General features: G+C 35.6%; 2 protein-coding genes across 6 annotated transcripts; one reads left to right on the forward strand and one right to left on the reverse strand.

The window, feature by feature from the left end:
• The first annotated feature begins 1,042 nt into the window (after positions 1-1,042).
• LOC140975567 (probable xyloglucan 6-xylosyltransferase 5) lies at positions 1,043-5,298 on the forward strand. 3 transcript variants are annotated; one of them, XR_012174996.1, is made up of 3 exons: positions 1,043-2,652; positions 3,669-3,777; positions 4,976-5,298. XR_012174996.1 is itself a non-coding variant. In XM_073439329.1 (2 exons), the coding sequence occupies exon 1, from the start codon at positions 1,246-1,248 to the stop codon at positions 2,617-2,619; it is 1,374 nt and encodes a 457-aa protein (XP_073295430.1). In that variant the 5' UTR covers positions 1,044-1,245; the 3' UTR covers positions 2,620-2,652; positions 4,976-5,298. The 3 variants fall into 3 exon arrangements, 1 of the variants encoding a protein (XP_073295430.1); XR_012174997.1 differs by lacking the exon at positions 3,669-3,777 and adding an exon at positions 4,738-4,900; XM_073439329.1 differs by lacking the exon at positions 3,669-3,777 and having other exon boundaries at positions 1,044-2,652.
• Positions 5,299-6,131: 833 nt separating this feature from the next.
• On the reverse strand, positions 6,132-21,300 carry LOC140975568 (formin-like protein 20). 3 transcript variants are annotated; one of them, XM_073439331.1, is made up of 17 exons: positions 20,735-21,297; positions 19,253-19,959; positions 18,947-19,168; positions 16,411-18,869; positions 16,059-16,188; positions 15,084-15,155; positions 14,244-14,342; positions 14,091-14,132; positions 12,761-12,841; positions 12,637-12,687; positions 12,480-12,561; positions 11,881-11,975; positions 7,648-7,719; positions 7,453-7,569; positions 7,261-7,329; positions 7,105-7,171; positions 6,132-7,022 (listed from the first exon to the last, which is right to left on the reverse strand). In XM_073439331.1, exons 1-17 carry the CDS (start codon positions 20,805-20,807, stop codon positions 6,868-6,870), a joined length of 4,593 nt encoding a protein of 1,530 aa, XP_073295432.1. In that variant the 5' UTR covers positions 20,808-21,297; the 3' UTR covers positions 6,132-6,867. The 3 variants fall into 3 exon arrangements, 1 of the variants encoding a protein (XP_073295432.1); XR_012174998.1 differs by lacking the exons at positions 6,132-7,022; positions 7,105-7,171 and having other exon boundaries at positions 7,288-7,329; positions 11,886-11,975; positions 20,735-21,299; XR_012174999.1 differs by lacking the exons at positions 6,132-7,022; positions 7,105-7,171; positions 7,261-7,329; ... (2 more) ...; positions 11,881-11,975; positions 12,480-12,561 and having other exon boundaries at positions 12,650-12,687; positions 14,244-14,364; positions 20,735-21,300.
• Positions 21,301-21,767: the final 467 nt, after the last annotated feature.

Below are 21,767 nucleotides of genomic sequence, written 5' to 3' on the forward strand. Positions count from 1 at the left end.
TGATAGCATAAGCCCTTGTGTGAGGATATATTTTGAGATGTACACTTTAAAGGATAAATTCGTTACACACAATCACTCACACATATACATGAGAATTGAACTTCAAAGTTTAGTTGAGTGAGTCTTCACACAAAGACATTAAAGATTGTGTTTGTAGTCTTGACATAAGAGACGTTAAATATTATGCGGATTGTGAGTTTGCGGCCTACAATCGAGAGTGTGCTAGGAGTTTCAATCAGACAAGAGATAAGTTCTAAGTTAAAATTTATTTTTACAAGGTGTTGTATAAATCAAAGTTTTCTAGTGGATCCTTTCCAAGGGAAAGAATGGGTGACGTAAGAGTTGTTAATCTCTGAACATCCATAAACAAATTGGTGTCTATTTATTTATTGCATTTGCTTATCATTTTCATTGTTTTTAAAAATGCGTTGTTGAAGTATTTTATGTCCTTTTCAAATACCAAATTATTTTTTTTAAAAGAAAACTAACATGAGACCGTTTCACATATCAATGTTATGAGACAGATCTCTGATCATACTCGAATTATGAAAAATATTACTTTTTATGACAAATGTAGTATTTTTCATCGCAAATACGGACCTAATTGACTCGTCTCACATATTTATATACGTGAGATCATCTCACTTGAGACATATTCTTAATGAAATGGGCAAATAACAACCACATGAAACACAAAAAATATATAACGGCTCTAACATAAAATTAATGATCAATTAATACCTCGTTCTAGATCGGATACAAATTAGAAGAATTAAACCGGATATACTGGGGTTGTTCAACTATAGCTTGGTTCATAGATAAAAATTCGAACCAAACTATATTTTTCCAGTTTTACAAAATTCCAAACCAAATCATGGATTTCAATTTGGTTCGTGTTGGTCTGGTTTCGATAATTAATTTTAAGTCTTGAGTTTCATAGTTTACTACATGTACGGTTCAGTTTGATTCGGTTCGGTTTGGTTTATGAACATACTTCAGACATTATAGGGCATCAATCATCATGTAATAATAGGTGACAATAGAGTCTATAAATTTAGACACGTTAAATAAATCCAGCCCGGAAACAGCTCCCATTCATCACTCACACTCCCACGTTAGTATTCCATTAAACAAATCCATTCCGGTCGGTGAATTCTTCCCACTTGCTTTCCTTGTCTGTGCATCCACATTACAGAGAGAGGAAGCCGCGGTTTTCCAGGTTTTTTGTGTTGATTTTCTTGGCTGATGGGTTCTGAAAGCCCGTTTGCAGCTCAGAAACGGACTTCTAGCGCACTACCGACGACAACCGCCACCTCCAACGGTGGATCTCGTGTCCGTGCCACCGCTCTCCTCCCACGTGGCCGGCAGATCAGTAAAACCTTCAACAACATCAAGATCACGATACTATGTGGGTTCGTTACTATTCTGGTACTCCGCGGCACGATTGGTATCGGCAACCTTGTGTCCTATGAAGCGGAAGCTGAAAATCAGAATCTCCGAGAAGAAATCAATCGGATCCTCGCCGAGATTCGATCGGATAAGGACCCGGATGATCCGGAGGACCAAGCCGAGGAGTTTTTCAACCCGAACAGGACTTTCGCTTTAGGGCCCAAAATCAGTAACTGGGATGGAGACAGAAAGGTATGGCTTGAAAAGAATCCGATGTTTCCCAATTATGTGAATGGAAAACCTCGGATTTTGCTCGTCACAGGTTCCCCACCGAATCCTTGTGATAATGCGATTGGGGATCATTATTTGTTGAAAGCTGCAAAGAACAAGATTGATTATTGCAGAATACATGGGATTGAGATTGTGTATAATATGGCTCATTTAGATAAGGAATTGGCAGGGTATTGGGCTAAGTTGCCGTTGATTCGAGGGTTGATGTTGGCTCATCCTGAGGTGGAGTGGGTTTGGTGGATGGATAGTGATGCTTTGTTTACTGATATGGCATTTGAGATACCTGTATTTAAGTACAAGGATCATAATATGGTTATTCATGGTTATCCCGATCTGTTGTTTGATCAGAAGTCATGGATCGCGCTGAACACCGGTAGTTTCTTGTTCCGAAATTGTCAGTGGTCATTGGACTTGTTGGATGCTTGGGCTCCAATGGGCCCCAAGGGTCCTGTTCGTGAGGAGGCTGGCAAGATCTTGACAGCAAATTTGAAGGGTCGGCCAGCATTCGAGGCAGATGATCAATCTGCATTGATATATTTGCTGATTTCTCAAAACGATAAATGGATGAATAAGGTTTTTGTTGAGAACTCGTTTTATTTGCACGGATATTGGGAGGGTCTAGTGGACCGGTACGAGGAAATGATTGAAAAATACCACCCTGGACTTGGTGATGACAGGTGGCCATTTGTGACCCATTTCGTTGGCTGCAAACCTTGTGGGAGTTATGGGGATTATCCGGTTGAGAGGTGTTTGAAGAGCATGGAGAGGGCTTTCAACTTTGCGGATAATCAAGTTTTGAACTTGTATGGCTTTAGGCATAGGGGATTGGTGAGCCCCAATATTAAGAGGATTAGGAATGAGACTGTTACTCCTTTGGTGTATGTAGATCAGTTTGATTTTCGACATTCAGTTCATCAAAAGGGTGAACATAGGAGTTAGCTTCTGCACCGCCGCCTTCAGCAAAATTGTTAGGTAATGTGACTTTTCAGTAAGTTTGCAATTAAGTTGTTTGTATTTTCAGTCTGTTGTTGAAATTATTGACCAATAAATTACCTTGAACTTACCTGTATTTAGCATGTTTTTACTATTTAGGAAATAGAGAAAGACCAAGTCTTTGGTATTGGTCTTTGGTAACTGCCTAATTTCATTATTCAACTAATTCTATTAATTTCATTATTCAACTAATTCTATTAAAGTGCAATGTAGCTTGGTTATCCTTTCAAAATCATGCTATTTTAATATAAGCTTGTTTTGTTCAGCTGTAATATGATTTGTTTGCCTTGTAACAAATAACATTTCGTTGCAACACTAGTCGAATAATTAGTGTGAAATGTAGCTATACTAATCTAGCAGATTGTTGCAAAATCATTGAAGGATAGTTTGACTTTTTTTTATGTTGATAGGCTCTATTGTTGATATTAGGCATGTTTTCTAATTGAAAACACTTATGCAGTCAGAAATGTTAAGAGCTAAAGATCTAGTTATGGATGATATAATCAGCCACTAGTCTTCACCGTTGTGTTTATTTCCAACAACCAGCCTGTGGGATTAGAGTTTAGACACAATGTATGTTTGCTAGCTACTTTATTTTTAATGGAAGACTTCAGTATCACATCTCTAGGTTAACATCTGATAACTATTTAATGAAGTATCCTCACCATGTCATTCTCTTAAACTCTGAATGACAGCGACAATGCTTGGCTAGGCCGTTAAATGATAGGTATGAGATCGTTGCACGTTCGAATTCTGATAGGGGTATATTTTCTTACACAATAGATATATTATGTATTCAAAAGTTTAGAAATAAAGTGAGTTATATCAGTGTTCTAAAACTCGGGTTAGGCGGCCGGCTGCGCCTCCCGACCATACCGAAAAGGTTCTAGGTGGCAAGGGCGCCTAGGCGGTCCTAGGCGTTTAAAGTTGTTTTGAGATTTTATTTTTTTGGAAGCCCGATTAAAATTAGAACATGACATAAGAAATAATTATAGGTATTGAAAGCCCAATTAAAAACACTATTTGTTGGCTTGCGCTTACCACTCTCATCTTATCCGTCTGCATACTTCTGCGCACACAAGAAAATCGAACCAGGTTATAAAGGTAATTTTTTTCTTTATTTTGATTTTTCTTGCATCGCCTGTGACCGGCCTTAAGCAGAAACGTGAAGAATGAACCAGGTGTCAATTAGATTTTAACAAACTTTGGGCTGAAATTTATTCTAAGAAGCATTACAAGCCTTTTGATACCGTGGAATCCGCTTAACGGAGCCTAGTCCTCGCCTAGGCGGCCTAGGCGCTGGTCTAGCGCCCGACTAGCGTCTAGCAAACTTTGGAACCTTGAATTATATGCATTATAAACCTTATTTTAATCAGGAAAATGTTACTTATTTTTTATAGTTACCTTAAGGATTGAGTGTTCGAGCACAGAATTATTGTCAGAACTTCACTGGTTTGCAACGGACAAATGTTGATTCCGTAACTTATTGACAAAAATAATTGAAAGAATGTTGATAGCTGTGATGTAAGAGCTAATAATTTTGATAATTGTGAGGTGGATCCGCTGGTTGTAGTCGTTTATATTGGCTCAAATTTTGAGTTGTTTTACTATAATTCCTTTTTCTCTTATGTTTATAAAATGATATTTTTCTGAAGCATGCATGAATGCAGGAACATTAGTATTTTAACTCTGGGGTTACTATCTAATGAAAATATTATCCACATTTATGGAATTATACCTGATGCCTCCTTATGTAAATGATAATTCCTAAACTGGAAGCAGGGATAGATGCTAGAACAAAATTTTGTAAGAAAATATATCGAGAAATTTATAAAGATAGAATTAGGTCTCAACAAGAAAACCAGTGTTTTAAAATCAATTACAAGTTTCATGTTGGACACAGTATAATACTGAAAGTATATCATTCTTGAAATGGCTTCACCATTCTTGAAGAAGTGAACAGAAAGAAATGGCCACCTGTGTCAACTTGTAGTTGAGAATCTAGGATGTCAGCCATCTTTTTTTGCAGACAATTTGGTTCTTACGGAAAAATTGATTTCTCAGAGTGCCAAGACAATTATATGAGAGCTCTAGAGACCTGCAATGGGGACTGTCTGGACTTGGAGTCAACTTCCTTTAGTCCCAAACATTGTTCTATTAATCTATGGAACATAGGGCCTGGAGCATGAGAGAGGATAAAAATGTGATTATTTCCTTTGGTTGATTGGTATGATAATAGTCATGTTACTCCTGCCTTGCATGTTGAACATTCTTTTTTTATCAAGTTTGTTCTTTTATGCAGCTTCACCGTATGCGGATTTGTGAATCCACTTATGGTTATAGGCTTTCTTGGAAATTCATCTCGTTGCACTGTTTTGAGAACGCCGAGAACACGGAAAGAAAGCTGTTCTTTTAATGTTTCATATTTATTCCGAATACCCAACTTTTTATTTAGGAATGCTGTAAAATCTCACTATCCCAAACTTGTCCAGAAGGATATATATTGTGCTTTTGGGAGAAGACAGATTGATAAGTTTTTCATACGTTTATTAATTAATCTTTATGATTTGTATTTGGAACAGAAGTAGCTTTGATTAGTTCATGTTGCAGTTTTAATTTTCATAATATTATTGTAACAGTTCGCTGTATATGCGTACTAAGTTAAAAGTTTGCTACAATTGCTTGAAGATATATTATAATTCTGTGTATAATATAGTTTTTAAAGTTAAGCCCCTTCAATTATTGGAGCAGTCAAATACTTCAAGGATTTGATCCTATTTTATTATAATTTTATGCATAATAAATGATAAAATGGTGCTCGATATAACTTACAAGATATTGCCATAATTTTCATCATCACTCTTGAAGAAAAGTTTACAATACGATAAGGTACCGTTTGGTTCATGGTATGAGATATATAGTACGAGGATAAGTAATATTTTGTAATAATAAAATAAATAGAAAATGATAGATAATATAGTGTTTGATTTAATTGATTTGATTGATTAAATTTGAGATAATATGATATTATCATTTTGTCCTTATTGAAAATATTAATAGAATATTAATAATATTATTTGTTAAGGATAATATCGTAATTTTATATTATTGATTTGATTGATGTGAGTACAAAAGTGGAATTCTTGTATGTTCTGCAACTTTATGATTCCTCACAATCGTAGCCCTCAAATGAATTCTACATCGCTGGTTTAATTATGTCTTCTTGAACTAGAAACTTTGAGTTAAACGTGAAATTAAACAAGAATGTTGAATACGAACCTATAATCTTTCGCAGTCTCTTACTAAATCAATCAGCATTTGTAAATTGAACAAGCTTCACCATCCATATACATCTAAAGACTAATTTTTATCGATTTCAACGTAACGATGACAAATGTTATACCCTCAGTCTATATGATGGATTCGAGCCATTTTAGTGTCAGCGAAAAAATTTAAAAAAAAAAAAAGATATTCCATAACAGACCCGAAACAATGTGTTTATTCATCAATATATCGAAGAGCTTACATAAAATGAATCAAAATTCCTAAGGCCTAAACACGGTAACCTGACTACATGACTGAATTAGCACAAGCCTATTCTTTACAACTTCTCTATAGTTTCTTCTGTACAGTAAAGTTTTAAGGAAACTTGAGTATATACTAATAACTAAACTAATTTATATGATACAACAAAGGAATTGGTGCTGACATACCTACAAGGGTTAATGCTCTCTGTACAAATGTCGTGGTACATTTTGGTGAAAGATCTGCTTTTAAACTTTGAGTCGCCTATCCTTTCGTAAGCTGATGTCCCAAAGGCAAGGCACCTAAATCGAGCCAAATTCGATGAAACAATCCAACCAACACGGAACATTTCTCTCGACAAAGGTGAGAGTGTCAAAATTATGCCCCCGACAACTCATTTGGCCTGAGGCTTGTGATAAATCAGATGTTTGCGCCATCCAAACTGAAAGTGTCATGCTTCACTACTCGAATTCCTTATCAGCAAGACTTCAGGTTTTGTAAAGCCACAGACAGCGTCCTCCAACTCCATGTTCTTTGAACCCATAAAGCAAATAAGTTCAGTAGAATTAAAAGCTCATGGCTTGTCAAAGCAGCAGAGTGTAGATCAACAATCTCAACTCATCATATGCTGATCAATGTGAAAAAAATCTTCAAAATATTAAGCAATTCTCAATCTTTTACGCCTTTCTTGGTTAGATTTATTCCCTTCGCATTCTCCATTTCAGCCTCCTTTTGAGCTTTCTTCTTTTCTAGTTCATCCTGTTTACAGTTTTCTTCGTGAGCTTTCTGATACAACCTCACAAAGTTTAAGAGGGTTGCAGTAACTGCATACATGTTGAGACATTGACTCAGTGATCTACAATTAGCAAAAGTCATGTGTGAACGGAGAAAAGATTGTCATTCTACCTTGTTCAAACGGGCATCGGGCTGGATCCTCACCAAAATATAGAGCTAGTGCATCTGCATTTCTTCCCTGGTAAACAATAGCATTGATGAATGCCATTATTACCACGGTCACGTGTGAGGTTATCTAATAACATAATAATCCAGGTGGATACATACCGCAGTGGAATATAGATTTGTTACAGAGGACACTTCTATCTCAGCAGCACCAACAAATTCTGCCAAGTTCTGTCAAAGAAAATAAAAGTGAATCTTCTGGAGACATTGTAGCTTTCAAACCTTTGGAATAAAAGAACAAGGAAAAAAATCCACAAAAAAAAACTTCAAAAAAATTTAAGTTTTATATAATACCTTGCGAAAAGTTTCGGATACAGGACCATCGTTTTCTGAAGCCGTCAACTCCTGCTTTATCTTTTCTAAACCCTTGATAATGGCTTGCATTTCCTCAGCCAAAGATTTCAGTTGTATCTACAAAGAAACTTCTTATTATGCAAGTCTTTCTACAGTGATTTAAAATCTATGGTCAACTCAGAGATAAATACCAACCTTTGAGGCCGTTTCCAGGCTAATAAGATCTTTGTGAAAGTCTAAAAGAGATGGTGATTTAGATGCAAGTACCTAATATAAAACATGAAAAAACACAAATTAGTAACTGAGTAGTGACCTTCCTCTAGATGCCTAACCACTATAATGTAAATGGCTAAATCATGGAAAGCAGGGTAGTCTGCAACAACGTGCAGATGTTCCAAGGGTTAATTTTTTTCATACTACAGAAACAAAGCTCAAATTTTCTACGTGGTACGCCATGGCTTCGAAACCTGCTAAGTGCTAATCAGGAATACCTGAAACTATAAGTACCAGACGGAAGGAATGTCGGCAGTCATTACTTATTTGTACATAAGTAATTACTTATTTAAGCTCTTTCTCTTTCTTGTTAAGGTTTTTTTCATGTAGTCACACAAAGTAACACTAGGCAAATAAAATTTAGGCACTCTACATTGTTGTCATATGTGGATGGAAGGAGGTAAAAAGAAAGTGCATGGGAAGCTGCATTCTAGTTCATGGATCAGGTGGAAGTGTAAGAGCTGCAGTAGAAAGAGAGAGAAAAGGGAAAAAAAAAAGAAAGAAAGAAATGGTAGAAAAGAATGGATCCATTAGAGTGGAAACAAGAGACAAAGTAGCAGTTTGACAGATAACAACAAAGCTTCCGGCTGTCCATTCAGTTCTTAAAAAAAGGACTGTACATCCAGATTCAACAAGAAACCAATTTTCTGCTTGGGCCATTCTAAAACAAAACAGCTTTGGGACAATTATCCCAGTAAGATGGAAAGGACCGGCAGGTTGAAGAACTGGTTTTATAGAATATATGGTTTTTTCACCAAACACGTTGTGATACATAGAAATACCTTGCAAGGACCAACGAAAGCATTGTCAAAAAGTCAAAGATTTATTGATAGATCTTAGTCTTTTCCCATCCCACCATCTCCCTTCCATCAGCCATGCACCACATCATACTCAACCAGTTATTTTTATATAATCCAAGTAAAACTATGGCAAGTTCATAGCACAACTTTGTCAGTTATCACCGAAATCCAATTTTCCAATCTCTCGTGGACACACCTTTGCTGTCTTTCTTTCTACATTGAATCCCAAGCCAAGCACCAAATATAGTTTAGTACAAATGGGAGGGGAAACACCTCAGAAAATCTGGCAGTTTTGGAAGATATATGTAGACATGTAAAACAAAAAATAACAATTGTTTTGGAGAAGTGGAGGGATCCATGTTATGGACCTTTACATTATTATTATGGGCTTTAAAATATTGGGACTGATTTGAGTCTAGGAAAATCTAGAAATAGGGGGAGTGATAAATATAATGAATGGGAGGGAGATTGGGAATTGATTCCGTTAATTTGTTAAGTTTGGAGACTAGCGTGTGCTAGGGACTAGCTGTTTCCAGGGGGGAGTTGAACTCTCTTGTACAGAGGATTACCCCTGGCAGCTTATATTCTTCTTTATTTTTATATTCTTCTTTATTTTAGTTGATTGTTGTTGAAATATTAGCATAATTTTGGAGTTGCAACAATCCACTAACTCATACATTTTATCTAACTAGGAATGATTACGTGCATCGCACGTAGGTGACTAATAATGAAAAATATAATAACGAGATTTAGATAATTTTTAAAATCGTTTGAATAACATATTGTTTATGAGTATTTATTAATCTAAATATATCAAAACACAATAAATAAAAATACATGATGACGATAAATCAAATATATTCATTTATTTATATAACATTTTTTAATTCGCGTGATTATAACATAATGACAGCTCTATGAAATTAACAAAGATATTTTTCATCCAAATATTATTCATAATGGAAAAAAAATAAAAAAATAATTAATAGAATAGTGAATATTACTAAAACGAAAATCCCAATATATTTAAATGAAGTGCATATGACTATTGTCAAATAAAATTCTCTTAATTAACTAAATTATCATAATGCTGTTAAAATAAAACCCCTAAACTTGTTATTAAGTTAAATATCAATTTTATTTTTGCTAACTTTTAACTCCTTGCGAATTTTGTTAACTTTCTTCTTTTTTAGAATAGATATTATACATAGTTAGTTTATATCAGAATGGTTAATCTGAAAATTAATATTGATGATTAATAATTTTATGTTAAATAAAATTTTAAAATAATATCAATCAAATAAATATATGTAGTAAAACAAATATATAAATAAACTAATAAGTAATTCAAAGTTAAAAAATTAATTTATAATGAATGAAAATAAATTATCACTATAATTCATATTATTAAAAGAATTATGTTAAAAAATTATAAGGATTATCTAATAAATTTAAAACAAAAGTAGAAAGTAATTTTCGTTCTTTTTAATTTATCATTAATTTCTCTGTTTAGTTGAAATAAATCAAACTAATCAAATTATACGAAAAATAAAATATAAAAAAAATTGCAAAAGAGCATATATAATCTACATGGTCTCAATGCCCGTTTTCATTGGAAAAATACAATAAAGAATGAAATAATTTATCATTAATTTCTCTGTCTAGTTGAAATAAATCAAACTAATCAAATTATACGACTAATAAAATATAAGAAAAATTTGCAAAAGAGCATATAGAATCTACATGGTCTCAATGTCCATTTTTATTGGAAAATTAACATAAAAATGATATAAGTTATCATTAATTTCTCTGTTTAGTTGAAATAAATCAAACTAATCAAATTATACGAAAAATAAAATATAAAAAAAATTGCAAAAGAGCATATATAATCTACATGGTCTTAATGTCCGTTTTCATTGGAAAAATACCATAAAGAATGACATAATTTATCATTAATTTCTCTGTCTAGTTGAAATAATCAAACTAATCAAATTATACGACAAATAAAATATAAGAAAAATTTACAAAAGAGCATATATAATCTACATGGTCTCAATGCCCGTTTTCATTGGAAAAATACAATAAAGAATGAAATAATTTATCATTAATTTCTCTGTCTAGTTGAAATAATCAAACTAATCAAATTATACGACAAATAAAATATAAGAAAAATTTACAAAAGAGCATATAGAATCTACATGGTCTCAATGTCCATTTTTATTGGAAAATTACCATAAAAATGATATAAGTTATCATTAATTTCTCTGTTTAGTTGAAATAAATCAAACTAATCAAATTATACGACAAATAAAATATAAAAAAAATTGCAAAAGAGCATATATAATCTACATGGTCTCAATGTCCGTTTTCATTGGAAAAATACAATAAAGAATGACATAATTTATCATTAATTTCTCTGTCTAGTTGAAATAAATCAAACCAATCAAATTATACGACTAATAAAATATAAGAAAAATTTGCAAAAGAGCATATAGAATCTACATGGTCTCAATTCCTATTTTCATTGGAAAAGTACCATAAAAATGACATTTTCTGACATGTTTTCAATGACACTTGTAGAAAAGTGTAAGTTTAATATGTGTATTAAGACATTAATTAAATATCACAATTTATGAAATTAAAAATAAAATAAAGTATCATATTAATGTGTTTGTAATATTTGTCGTTGATTCAACTAAAATAATGAAATAAAGTTATTTTTATTTTCAATATCAATCTTTATATCAAAAAATTGAAAAGTCACCTAAATAAATAAATAAAACATTAATGAAGTAATGGTGAATTAAAGATTAAATAAGTAAATTAACAATTCAAACTCATATTTCACTTAAATAAATAAATAAAACATTAATGAAGTAATAGTGAGTGAAAGGATAACCAAGTAAGTGAAAGGGTAACAAAGTAAATTCACAATTCAACTCATATATTTATAGTTATTAGTATAGATATTTCACTTAAATAAATAAATAAAACATTAATGAAGTAATAGTGAGTGAAAGGATAACCAAGTAAGTGAAAGGGTAACCAAGTAAATTCACAATTCAACTCATATATTTATAGTTAGTATAGATTTGTAGTTGTAGAATCAAACATTGTCAATGAATTACAGCAAACATTTCTTAATTATATAGAAATTGAAGATACATATCCCACCCACTGGCTGATGATGGCCAATCATAATATGGATAGATTCATGCAGGACAAGAAAGAAAATAGCATGTTATCATATTGAACTCCATATTATGCATAGCCTAGGAAGCAGTGGAGGTATTTGGAATACCTGCTACAGAAAATTAAGAAAAAAAGAAAGGGCCAAAACGCAACAGGTCAATACCTTACACAGATAATGCATAAGTGTCATCTTGCTATTGGAGGCACGTGTATCAGTGAGTTTCAAAAGACTGTCCAACTTGAATCCAACTGCTGCACCTGAATGGGGAAACAACAATTTCAGATAAAGATTCTTGTAAAATCTTTCATGTTTTCTACCACGTGATATGGCAACTATAGTATATTAATCCAATTTGTCTGCCCTTTTGTTCTTCTCATAGCTTGGGCTTTGGATCCAGTTTATTCACACACAACTACAAAGAGAGGGTGGAGGGAAAGAGGTATGATAGAAATTAGAAAAGGTAGATAGACTTGGCAAAGGGTATGATCCGGCTTTGGAATTACTAGTTTTTTACCCTCTCTTTTTCTCTCCTATTTTTTTTTTGTCTGTGTCAATGGACATGGTTTGGTGGGTGACCGGGTGTGGAAATCATGTAAGCATTTCTTGTTCATTTTTATGGTCAAAACATCATTATTCTTGAGAAGAGGTTGATGGAAAAATCAAAAACTTCACTTGTATAGTAAGGTAAGACATGTATCAGCATATGCAACAAGGTCACACAGTCCAAACACTAAAACATGACACTTTCCATTAAAAAGTACCTCTGGCAGTTCCCTGATTCAACGTATTTCCAAGATATAAAATTTTCTTCATGATTTCTTTCAGTTTGAGGGATTGTCGAACCTAATGCAAGTAAAAGGTTGAGTTATCAAGAATGTAAAAACAACCAGCAAACAACCATAGGCATTTCTAATGTACCTCTTCACAAGAAGAATTTACGATGGTCAAGTTTTTTTTGAAATCAGAAACCTGAGATGAAACACAAATTAAGGCATGCACACCATGAAATTCTCAGGAACTTCATAAATGTCCCACAACAAACCTGAGAATAGAACATAATCTTGAATAAGAAAACCCTAAGTTTAGATTCCACTCGTGGCACCTTCATCAGCTCCAGAAAAAACTGAAAGATCATCGAGCAATGCATCCATTTAGAGTTGAAAAAACAAAAACATTGTTATTTAAATTCTAAAAGAAGGTAAAAAATTAACACACATTAAAAGAAAGGTAAATATAAAAATAACACACACACACTCTCACACGCACATGTGTGTACATATANGCACTTTTTCCAAATTAACTATGCCATTAACAATAGAAGATATTAAACAATCTTATCTCAGAAATACATTTCTATGTAGAACTCAAAAAAAGAATATGTATGACTGATCAAAACCTTACAAACCATTTCTCTATGACAGCTATATGAAATTTGACTTGCTAAATGGAAAATATTCACCATTTAAAGGTCTATTAATTTTGGTGAATGATATATAATGGCAAATCANAGATTAAATTCTCTGAGATATCAAATAAACCATCCGAGACTAGAATCAAAGTTATTGCTCGGAAACAGTGCGATAGGTATTTTTGAGGACTATGATGTGGATAGAAAGAGAAGGGGTTCTAATAGTACTCAAAATCAGGTCTCCAGAGACATCTCGTAGCAATTTCTATCAAATATTACAGAGCACGAAAATTGTTCTGTGACTGCACAAAGACACCAGCAATAGATTTCCAAGTAGTCGGGAATCCAATTTCTATGTTACAAGTTTCTCTAGAAATATGCAGGCATGGATAGCTCTTATTATAAACAGTCAAAATCTGGTTGCCCGACTGAAGTTTCAATCAGCTTCAGTATCAAACTCAGTTCCACTCATTTGGCCATATCAGATGTAATTAGGGATTGGAAGTTTGTAATGTCTTGATGAAAAATGTTTTGTGTATTATTCTACGCGGATCACTCATCCGCTCTTTTTGTAAAACTATCTATTTTTATTAATTAATATTCATGTTTCCTATAAAAAAAAAAAAAAACTCAGTTCCACTCACACAAACACAAACATATTATATATTAATATGAAGAAAGAAATCCAAAAAAAGTCAAAACACAAATAACAAAAAAAAAGGCAAGCTCTTATGTCGTGACAACTGTTCCATTTAGGTTGATATCAATACCGGGTCATTGGAGTACTATTAAAATCCTACCTCTTTGCGTGACAGACCATTATTAGCTAGTACTTAATCAAAACCATAAGCTACTAGGACAAAAAGAAGTGGACTGCATCCATACACCACATGCACAAACATGGCAAGCAAAATCTAGAACAAAACCAACAGCAAATATATAAGTCATGATCCAGTTTGCACACCTGTTCGCATTTGCCTAACTGATCGAGGTCTCCCGTGTATCCCTAAAGAGTGATAGTGAAATACAAAAATCAAACGAAAAGGAAATAATGGATCCCCAGATTAGTGAAAATACCACGAAAATATGTCAAAATACACGAGGAAATAAGCTTCACCTTGAGAAGTTCCATCTCTTCCTTTGTTGGACAGAATTTAATAAGATTTTCAACTTGATCAGCATCTAAAATTGATTCATCCAAAGCAAGAACTGCAGCCTGTCAAAGTGAACCATCCATGCTGTTGTAAGAATATCGAAAAGCCGTAATTTAGTAGGTAGAACCATAAGCAGTTAGGAGGTAGGATCACCTCCACCCATAGAATCTTATTGGAACATGAAAAGAATCAAAAGAAAGGGTTGAAAAGGACATGTTTCTGAAAGCTGCTGAGTGGCCTGGGCTGAAAATATTTAACTTCAAACTATCTAACTTTCTCTAAATTGCTGCTTTTTTTCACAATTACGTTAATCACTGTTATAAGGAAATGATATGCCACACAAAGAATTTTTATAATCTGAGATACGCTTTTTCTCCATTCAGCATAAAAAAAGCTTCCGAACTCCATAAAAACTCACATCAGATTATGAGAGTCAGTAGTTGGTTCTAACACCACCATATCCTCTTATATAACTTACTTAGGTACATTTACACCAGAATGTAAAATCTCAAGTCAACTTTTGTTGCCTCTTCACCATTGTTGCTTTTTAATAGTTATCCTCGAGTCATTCCTTTGGAAATTTCAAATGATTCAACACAACAATTCATTTCCTTACGCATGCATGAAAATTTTAAACAAAAGATGCATTTGAAGTTCTAAAAACGGTTTTCAAATAATAAAATTATAACCACCGAAAGAGATAAGACACCATTTTAGTCAAACAGGTGGTTGATGTCAAATGAAAGAAATTACATATTGAGAACAAAAATACTCAATAGGAAACTTATAGCATATTAGCTTACCATCATGTCTGGAAGTGGCATTTTCACTTTGGTAAGCATAATTTCGGTATTATTTGCCCTTCGAAGGTCAACCTACAAAAGAGAATGCATTGAATTGAGAAACTAAAAGCAAAAAAAAAATTAATCAAAGTGTGAAATAAGTCCTCAATCCACGTATTCAAATCAGTAATTAGACACCCTCATGATCCAAAAGATAACACACCGCAAAAAAACAGAGAGGGAGAAAACAATAATAAAACGAGATACAAATTTTTAACTACTTAATCTAGGTTGCATTGCTCATTGATATGGGAGAGATAACAACCTCAAACTTACTGTTATTCGAAGTTCAACAATGTAAATGATGCCAAAAAACGAAAAAAAGGCTATGCTACACTGTTATATTAACATTTCTCGGGATATTTTCCTTGAAGCAATAACTTTATCAACAATTAAATGACACAGATTTGTTTTGGTACTCCCATGATCAACAAAGCCAGAACACTCTAGTTCTTGGTTTCAAGCTCTGTACAGGTCATCAAAAGAGTCTGTAAATTTATGTCTGCTGAGTACACTAGCTATTAGAATAATTAAAATGGTAAAATCTAATTTATCACCACTGGGCAGGTTTCCTTTCCGACTGAATATGTACCAATATATTGAACACTGATACTGAAATTATACTGATATGATATCTGGACAGAGAATAGTATAATTGTGCATTCACAAAAATATTATATCTTCATGAGGATAACACAAATGAACGTGGATAACACAAATGAACGTACCATCTGTTACCAGAGTCTATTTTTAGGTGTTCTTGAGCTACTTGGGTTGTTAGCTATACATAACTTTAATCAATGTACTTATATGTACATCATCACAATTTCACAAACACAACCTCACTGTCATGGCCACCTAGAATATATTAACTCTGTATTTCTCCAGAAACAAATTTCCGGTGAGAGAAGGATTATTAGATTCATACAACATTACCATATGGACTTTTTCAGGCTTAGATCCAGCAGACTTCCGGCGACCACCAGATTTGCCTCCTGCACTATCAGACTTTGGCACTGTCGCAGAGAATAGAGTCTCAAGTTCCAACACATCAAACTCTGGTGCACTAAATTACAGTGCAGATTGTCAGCAGAGCAAGGAAATCGAGAAGCCATAAAGAAAGAATATATATAAAAAAAAATTGTTACACAATGCTATCTTAGGTATTTCTTTCTGGGGATTGGTAAAGGAGTGCTAGAAATTTTAAAAAATTAGTATAACTAATGAAGAAAGGCAAGCAATCCCCAGATCGAAACCAAAAATTAAATCAGCAGTGATAGAGAAGTACATTTGAGGTTCTCCGTATCTCTGCAATTCTTCCCACAAGCTTCCTTGTAATGCCCTGGTAACCTTGCTCCAGTGAAGTGGTTTTAAGGTAGATCTTCGAGATGCTGCAGCACCCGACATACCAGGAGGACGTGAAGCACGCCCACTACTTGCAGACAACCCTCTTCCATCTACTGCTGGTCCTTTTGCACCAAATGGTGGAGGTGGGGGTGGTCCAACACCTGGAGGTCTAGGAGGTCCTGGAGGTGGTGGACCAGGTGCCCGACTTCCAGGAGGGGGTGGTGGAGGTGGGCCTCGTCCTACAGGCAGAGGAGGTGGAGGTGGGCCTCTTCCTACGGGTGGAGGGGGTGGAGGTGGGCCACCAAACATGGGTGGAGGAGGTGGTGTTGGGGCTCCGTGTGTATGAGGAGTTGTTGGGCCTCCAGGTGGAGGTGGAGGTGGAGGTGTTGGGCCTCCAGGAGGAGGTGGAGTTGGGCCACCAAACATGGGTGGAGGAGGTGGTGTTGGGGCTCCACGTGTAAGATGTGGTGGAGGAGGTGTTGGGCCTCTAGGAGGAGGTGGTGGTGGTGGAGGTGGGGCCCTAGGCAAAGGGGGAGGTGGTGGCGGCGACACTGAGGCCCGAAGCATAGGAGGAGACAGAGGTGGTTCTGGGACTCTATTAATTGGTAAAGGTGGGGGTGGAGGAGGTGTCATAGCACGTACTGGAGGTGGGGGTGGAGGAGGCACCCCAAATGATTGCCTATGAATAGGAGGTGGTGGCGGTGCAGGAGGCAGGGATGGTGTAGTGCCAAGCAATGGAGGTGGGGGTGGTGGAGGTGGAACCCCATATAAGGGAAAATTTTGGACCCCATAGACTGGAGGTGGTGGTCGGTGGTTAAATTGGACGCCAAGTGAAGCCAGAGATGGAGGTGGAGGTATCTCTATAACGGAAGATCTTTGCGATAAAGATACACAAGTAAATGGTGGTGGTGGTGGTGGCGGCGGCGGTGGAGTTGGGGAACTTGATGAATGTGCAAGAACATAACTCCCAGATGACCGAGGTGGCGGCGGTGGAGGTACAGATGGTAAAATTCTACTAACATTCTGAAAAATAGAAAGGTTGGAAGGTGGGGCAAGTGGTGGAGGTGAGGGTACAGATGGAAAAATTGGACTTATGTTCTGAAAATTGGAAAAGCTGGAAGGTGGGGGAGGTGGTGGTGGTGGTGGTGGAGGAGGAGGAGAAAGAGGTGGGAGAAAAGTCACCTCCAAATTGGTACTAATGTCTGCATTTTTAGAAGGCGAGGACAGTGATGGAGTAGAACACAACTGAGTAAAATCTGTACTTTGAGAGGACAGTGATGGAGTAGAACACGACACCTGAGTAAAATCTGTACTTTGAGAATATGGCAACGGCGGGGAAGGAGGGGGGGGAGGGGGTGGTGAGCTTTTAGGAAAAGCATTGGCAGCGCTTGCTGATGAAAGTAATGGAGGTGGAGGAGGTGGTGGTGGTGATGGTGATTGAGGAGGAGATGATGGAGCTGGACTAAGTTCATAGGCCTCACTCTCTACCTTTGGTGATGACGGTAGACTTGTGGAAGAGGCCTCTTGGACGGGTGACAAATCTAATGATGATGGACAAGATGAATGCTTTCCATGGCCTGATGAGATTGGCTTGTCAGGTATAGCTGTGGATTCTGAAGATGCAGTAACAGATGGGGATTTAGATTTTCCCCCAGGCGGAGAATCCTTGCCAAGAGATAGTGCTGCTGGAGCACTGTTATGTCTTGACGGAGGATAATATACATGCATTGAATTAGTGTAAGAACCTTTATTAGTAGGTATCCACCTGGATACAGCATTTGGCTTTGCTTGTCTTGCTAGAGGACCCAGAGACTCTTGCTGCTTAGTTTTCTTATTGAAACTTACAGCATCCGAAGCAGGTTTTAAATTGGTGACTGACTGCTTTTTTGTGACTGTTGAGAACCCCTTAACCAACTTCTGACTATCATTATCAGCAACAGAATTCTGCTCCATTACAGAGGGTGGTTCCAGACTTTCCTTGTTCTCTTCTTCAGAATTGCCATGCATACCGGCATTGACAGATACAGTTACAGAGTTACTAGACACAGATATCCCTGACATGGATTCTAAATTGATGTCCCCATTACTTAAGAATATATTATTTGAATCCACCTTGATGTCTTGTATGTGAATTCCCTCGAATGCGGCACAATCTTGAAATGCATGATGATCCTCATCCTTCAAGATTTCTTTGTGATGATTTTCATCAACTTGGGCAGTAGCCTGGACTGCAAGGTCATCAGCCTCCCCCTTGCCGTCCTGACCATCAATTACACTGCTGAAGATCTCTTCTGCCTCAAAAAATTCCTCGGGTGAAGCAACTTCGGTTTCATTGTCGTCATCACTTACTGCTTCTATGGTGGTAATGAACGGAAGAGAACCTACATCTGAAAAGAGAACCTGATCCAGAAAAGCAAAGGGTCAAATTCTGAATCTTCAGAAACAGAGAGAATAGCACAAGCAACACAGAATTTTACCTCTGATTTAAATTCCTTGGAAAATTGGTCTTTCGCATCCCAAAGAACATCAACTTCATCACGGGCCAGCATCAAAACATTTGACCTGACAAATGCTGTATGCAGCATAACTCTGAATATTATTTCCTCCCTCACTAGATCATCCTCAAAATGGATACATTCAAGAACAACATCTCCTTGAACGCGGCAATGAATATCAATTTTCACTAGTTCACACTCTTCCTGCAGCCAAATATCATAAGAACACCTCTTTTTTTTACAGCTTAACCTATTTATTTAATATGAAATAGATGAATTGTGGCTAACCTGACTATACAGACGAATATGCTTTTTCAATTTAGAAGATGAAAACAAAAGCTTTGAACTTCTAGTGGATTCTTTCAAAGAAGGATCCTGACCATATACACGAACTACAGGCCGGCATCCACTCCCACCATCATACAGAGGAAGGTTTCTAAATATTATACAGTCCAAAGCCAGAGGTGTATCCGATGGGGGCCAATCAGACCCAAAATTTCTCCTAGAAATGTATTGAAGATATCTAAGCTGAGATGGCTGTGGATTCAAAGGAGACAAAAGATGAAGAAGTTCCCTCGGTGCTTGCTTGTACACCATTTCCAAAGTCTTCTGCTCACCGGTGTACTGCTTTCTGTATAGAAGAAGACCAGCAAGCATAAATGCAAGGACAGGCCATCCTCCCCTTTCACAATGCATCAAAAGAACATTTTGCTGGCCCTCGAGGGATAACCAGCTCTCACTGGATCTTAAGAAATGGTGGATCATCTCCAATGGTAAAAGTGGACACCCTTCATATTGCCGAGGGTAATCCATGACTGTCATATCATACTGAGATAATACATCAGATAGTTGGCTCCTCTGTTCCCCTTCTTTGAAATTAAAAACCATAAAAGCAGCATCAGGGTAGTGATCCTGTAACTGAGCCACAATCCCATTCATGTATGATCGGTATTCATCTTCATCCAGCACATCAGTGGAGAAGCAGCAATCGAACACTGCATCGAGAACAAATCAGTTAGCATCACCATATCACGCAAATCACAAACTCAGTAAGAATCCTAAAGCTGTTTCCAGTGGAATCATGTTACGCTGTAAAACACAGCCTTAAATGACGGTTTTCAGCAAATGAAATACATAAAGTGATTTATTACTTAAATTTGCAAAATTACAAATTAAAAATAGAAGGAACCATAAAATAAAAACTGATGTGGAAATTCAAGATAAAGTTTTAATCTTATAACATGTAATCAATGCCTCCAAAACAAAATGGCTCTCATTAAAATCGTAAAAAATTTACGCTACCTTTTAAAAAAATCAAAGCATTAAGCTGATAAAGGTTTTCGAGCGATGAAGTAAAATGATGCCACAGCCTAATTATCAGAAACCCTATTCACCCCACATGAAATCTTAATGTCTGAGAATTTAAAATTTTGCTTGCTGAATATAAACTCAAGGCCAACTAAAACACAAAACTCTGAAACCTCGACACTCATCCGCTCTTAATACTTTCAAAACAAACTACAATATATAATTTCCACACTTAATCTGAGGATGAAGAGAGTTAAAAGCTTCAAAATTTAGTAAAATAGTGTTAAGTGCCTAACCAAGTTAAAAAGCAACAAAAAGTCTCGCAAAGTAGGGCAAGAAATTCAACTCTTGAAGAAATCAACTCCAAAAACTGGCCCCTAACTCCATTTCGGAGACCTTGATTAAAACATTGTTGAGCTAAAAACCCACAAAACAGCAATAAGATAAGTGGCCACAACATACCATATACCCTTTCAGAAATCTCAAGAAGCCGATCAGGCGGCTTCCTATAGAAGAAGCGCCTGAACAGCGCCATCTAATGGCGCTGTTTAACCCCCGATCGGATCCAAAACCCCTTTTTCCAGTCCAATTTCCAAAAAAATTCCCCTCCGAGTCGACCCAGCTGACCCCCAGATCTCCACAACCCGCCAATCACTGCCACAATGCAATCAGAAAATCAAAATTCAAAAAAAACCCACATCGAATTTCACAATTCGAGCCGAGGGTTTTGTCCTCGAAGCAATCCAACAGTAAAATCACCAGAATTCAACTGAAAAATCAGGTGGAATAAATCCAAGAAAGAGAAACCTCAAGCAGTGTCAGTGGTAAAAATTAATAGATATTGAATTCTTAGGTTTTGGGATAGGGGAAGAAATGCGACGGGGCAATTAAATTCGGATTGTGATTGGAAAATAAATGAAAACAATGTTCCGACAAACGATTAGATACAAGTTTTTTGGGTAACATGAAGAAATAATGTGATCTTTCGCCATTTGCAAAAGGAAAAGGGGGGGAAATTGGATCGAAGTAGGGAAATGACATAGACAGACCCGACCCGGACAAAATGGACCCTGTTTGTATTTTTGTATTTTTACTTTTAATTAGTTTTTTTTTTTGCTCTTTTATTCATTGATTAATTAATTTTGTTTGATAATGTCACTTGGGCTGTGACTCAAAACACGGTTGTCAAATATTAGACATTTATGAGGTTAGAAAATAATCTAAAATTCAATCTATATTTAAACCCCACACATTTTTATTATAACATTAAATTTAAAATAATAAAATAAAATGATATTTTTACTTGCGAAATTCATTTATTTATTATTTAAGATTCCAAAAAAATAGCTTTCATGAAGATTGATCTATTGAAAAACACATAGTATAATGAGTACTAAAATAATTGGGTGGGGTGTACTGATGCACTACAAATTTCGCAACAATAGATTTTAAATATATAATTATGGAATGGGGAAAATTTACTTTTGATGTGATT

The sequence above is a fragment of the Primulina huaijiensis genome, chromosome 4, assembly GCF_012295235.1.
Source record: "Primulina huaijiensis isolate GDHJ02 chromosome 4, ASM1229523v2, whole genome shotgun sequence".
NCBI classification, from domain to species: Eukaryota; Viridiplantae; Streptophyta; class Magnoliopsida; order Lamiales; family Gesneriaceae; genus Primulina; species Primulina huaijiensis.

Coding starts and splice junctions, on each gene's coding strand:
- LOC140975568 (XM_073439331.1), bottom strand. CDS start 20,807: ATGGCGCTGTTCAGGCGCTTCTTCTATAGGAAGCCGCCTGATCGGCTT. Junction 18,870..18,946: donor CCAAGGAATTTAAATCAGAG/GTAAAATTCTGT, acceptor TTTCTGGATCAG/GTTCTCTTTTCAGATGTAGG. Junction 7,172..7,260: donor CAAATCTATATTCCACTGCG/GTATGTATCCAC, acceptor ATTGTTTACCAG/GGAAGAAATGCAGATGCACT.
- LOC140975567 (XM_073439329.1), top strand. CDS start 1,246: ATGGGTTCTGAAAGCCCGTTTGCAGCTCAGAAACGGACTTCTAGCGCA.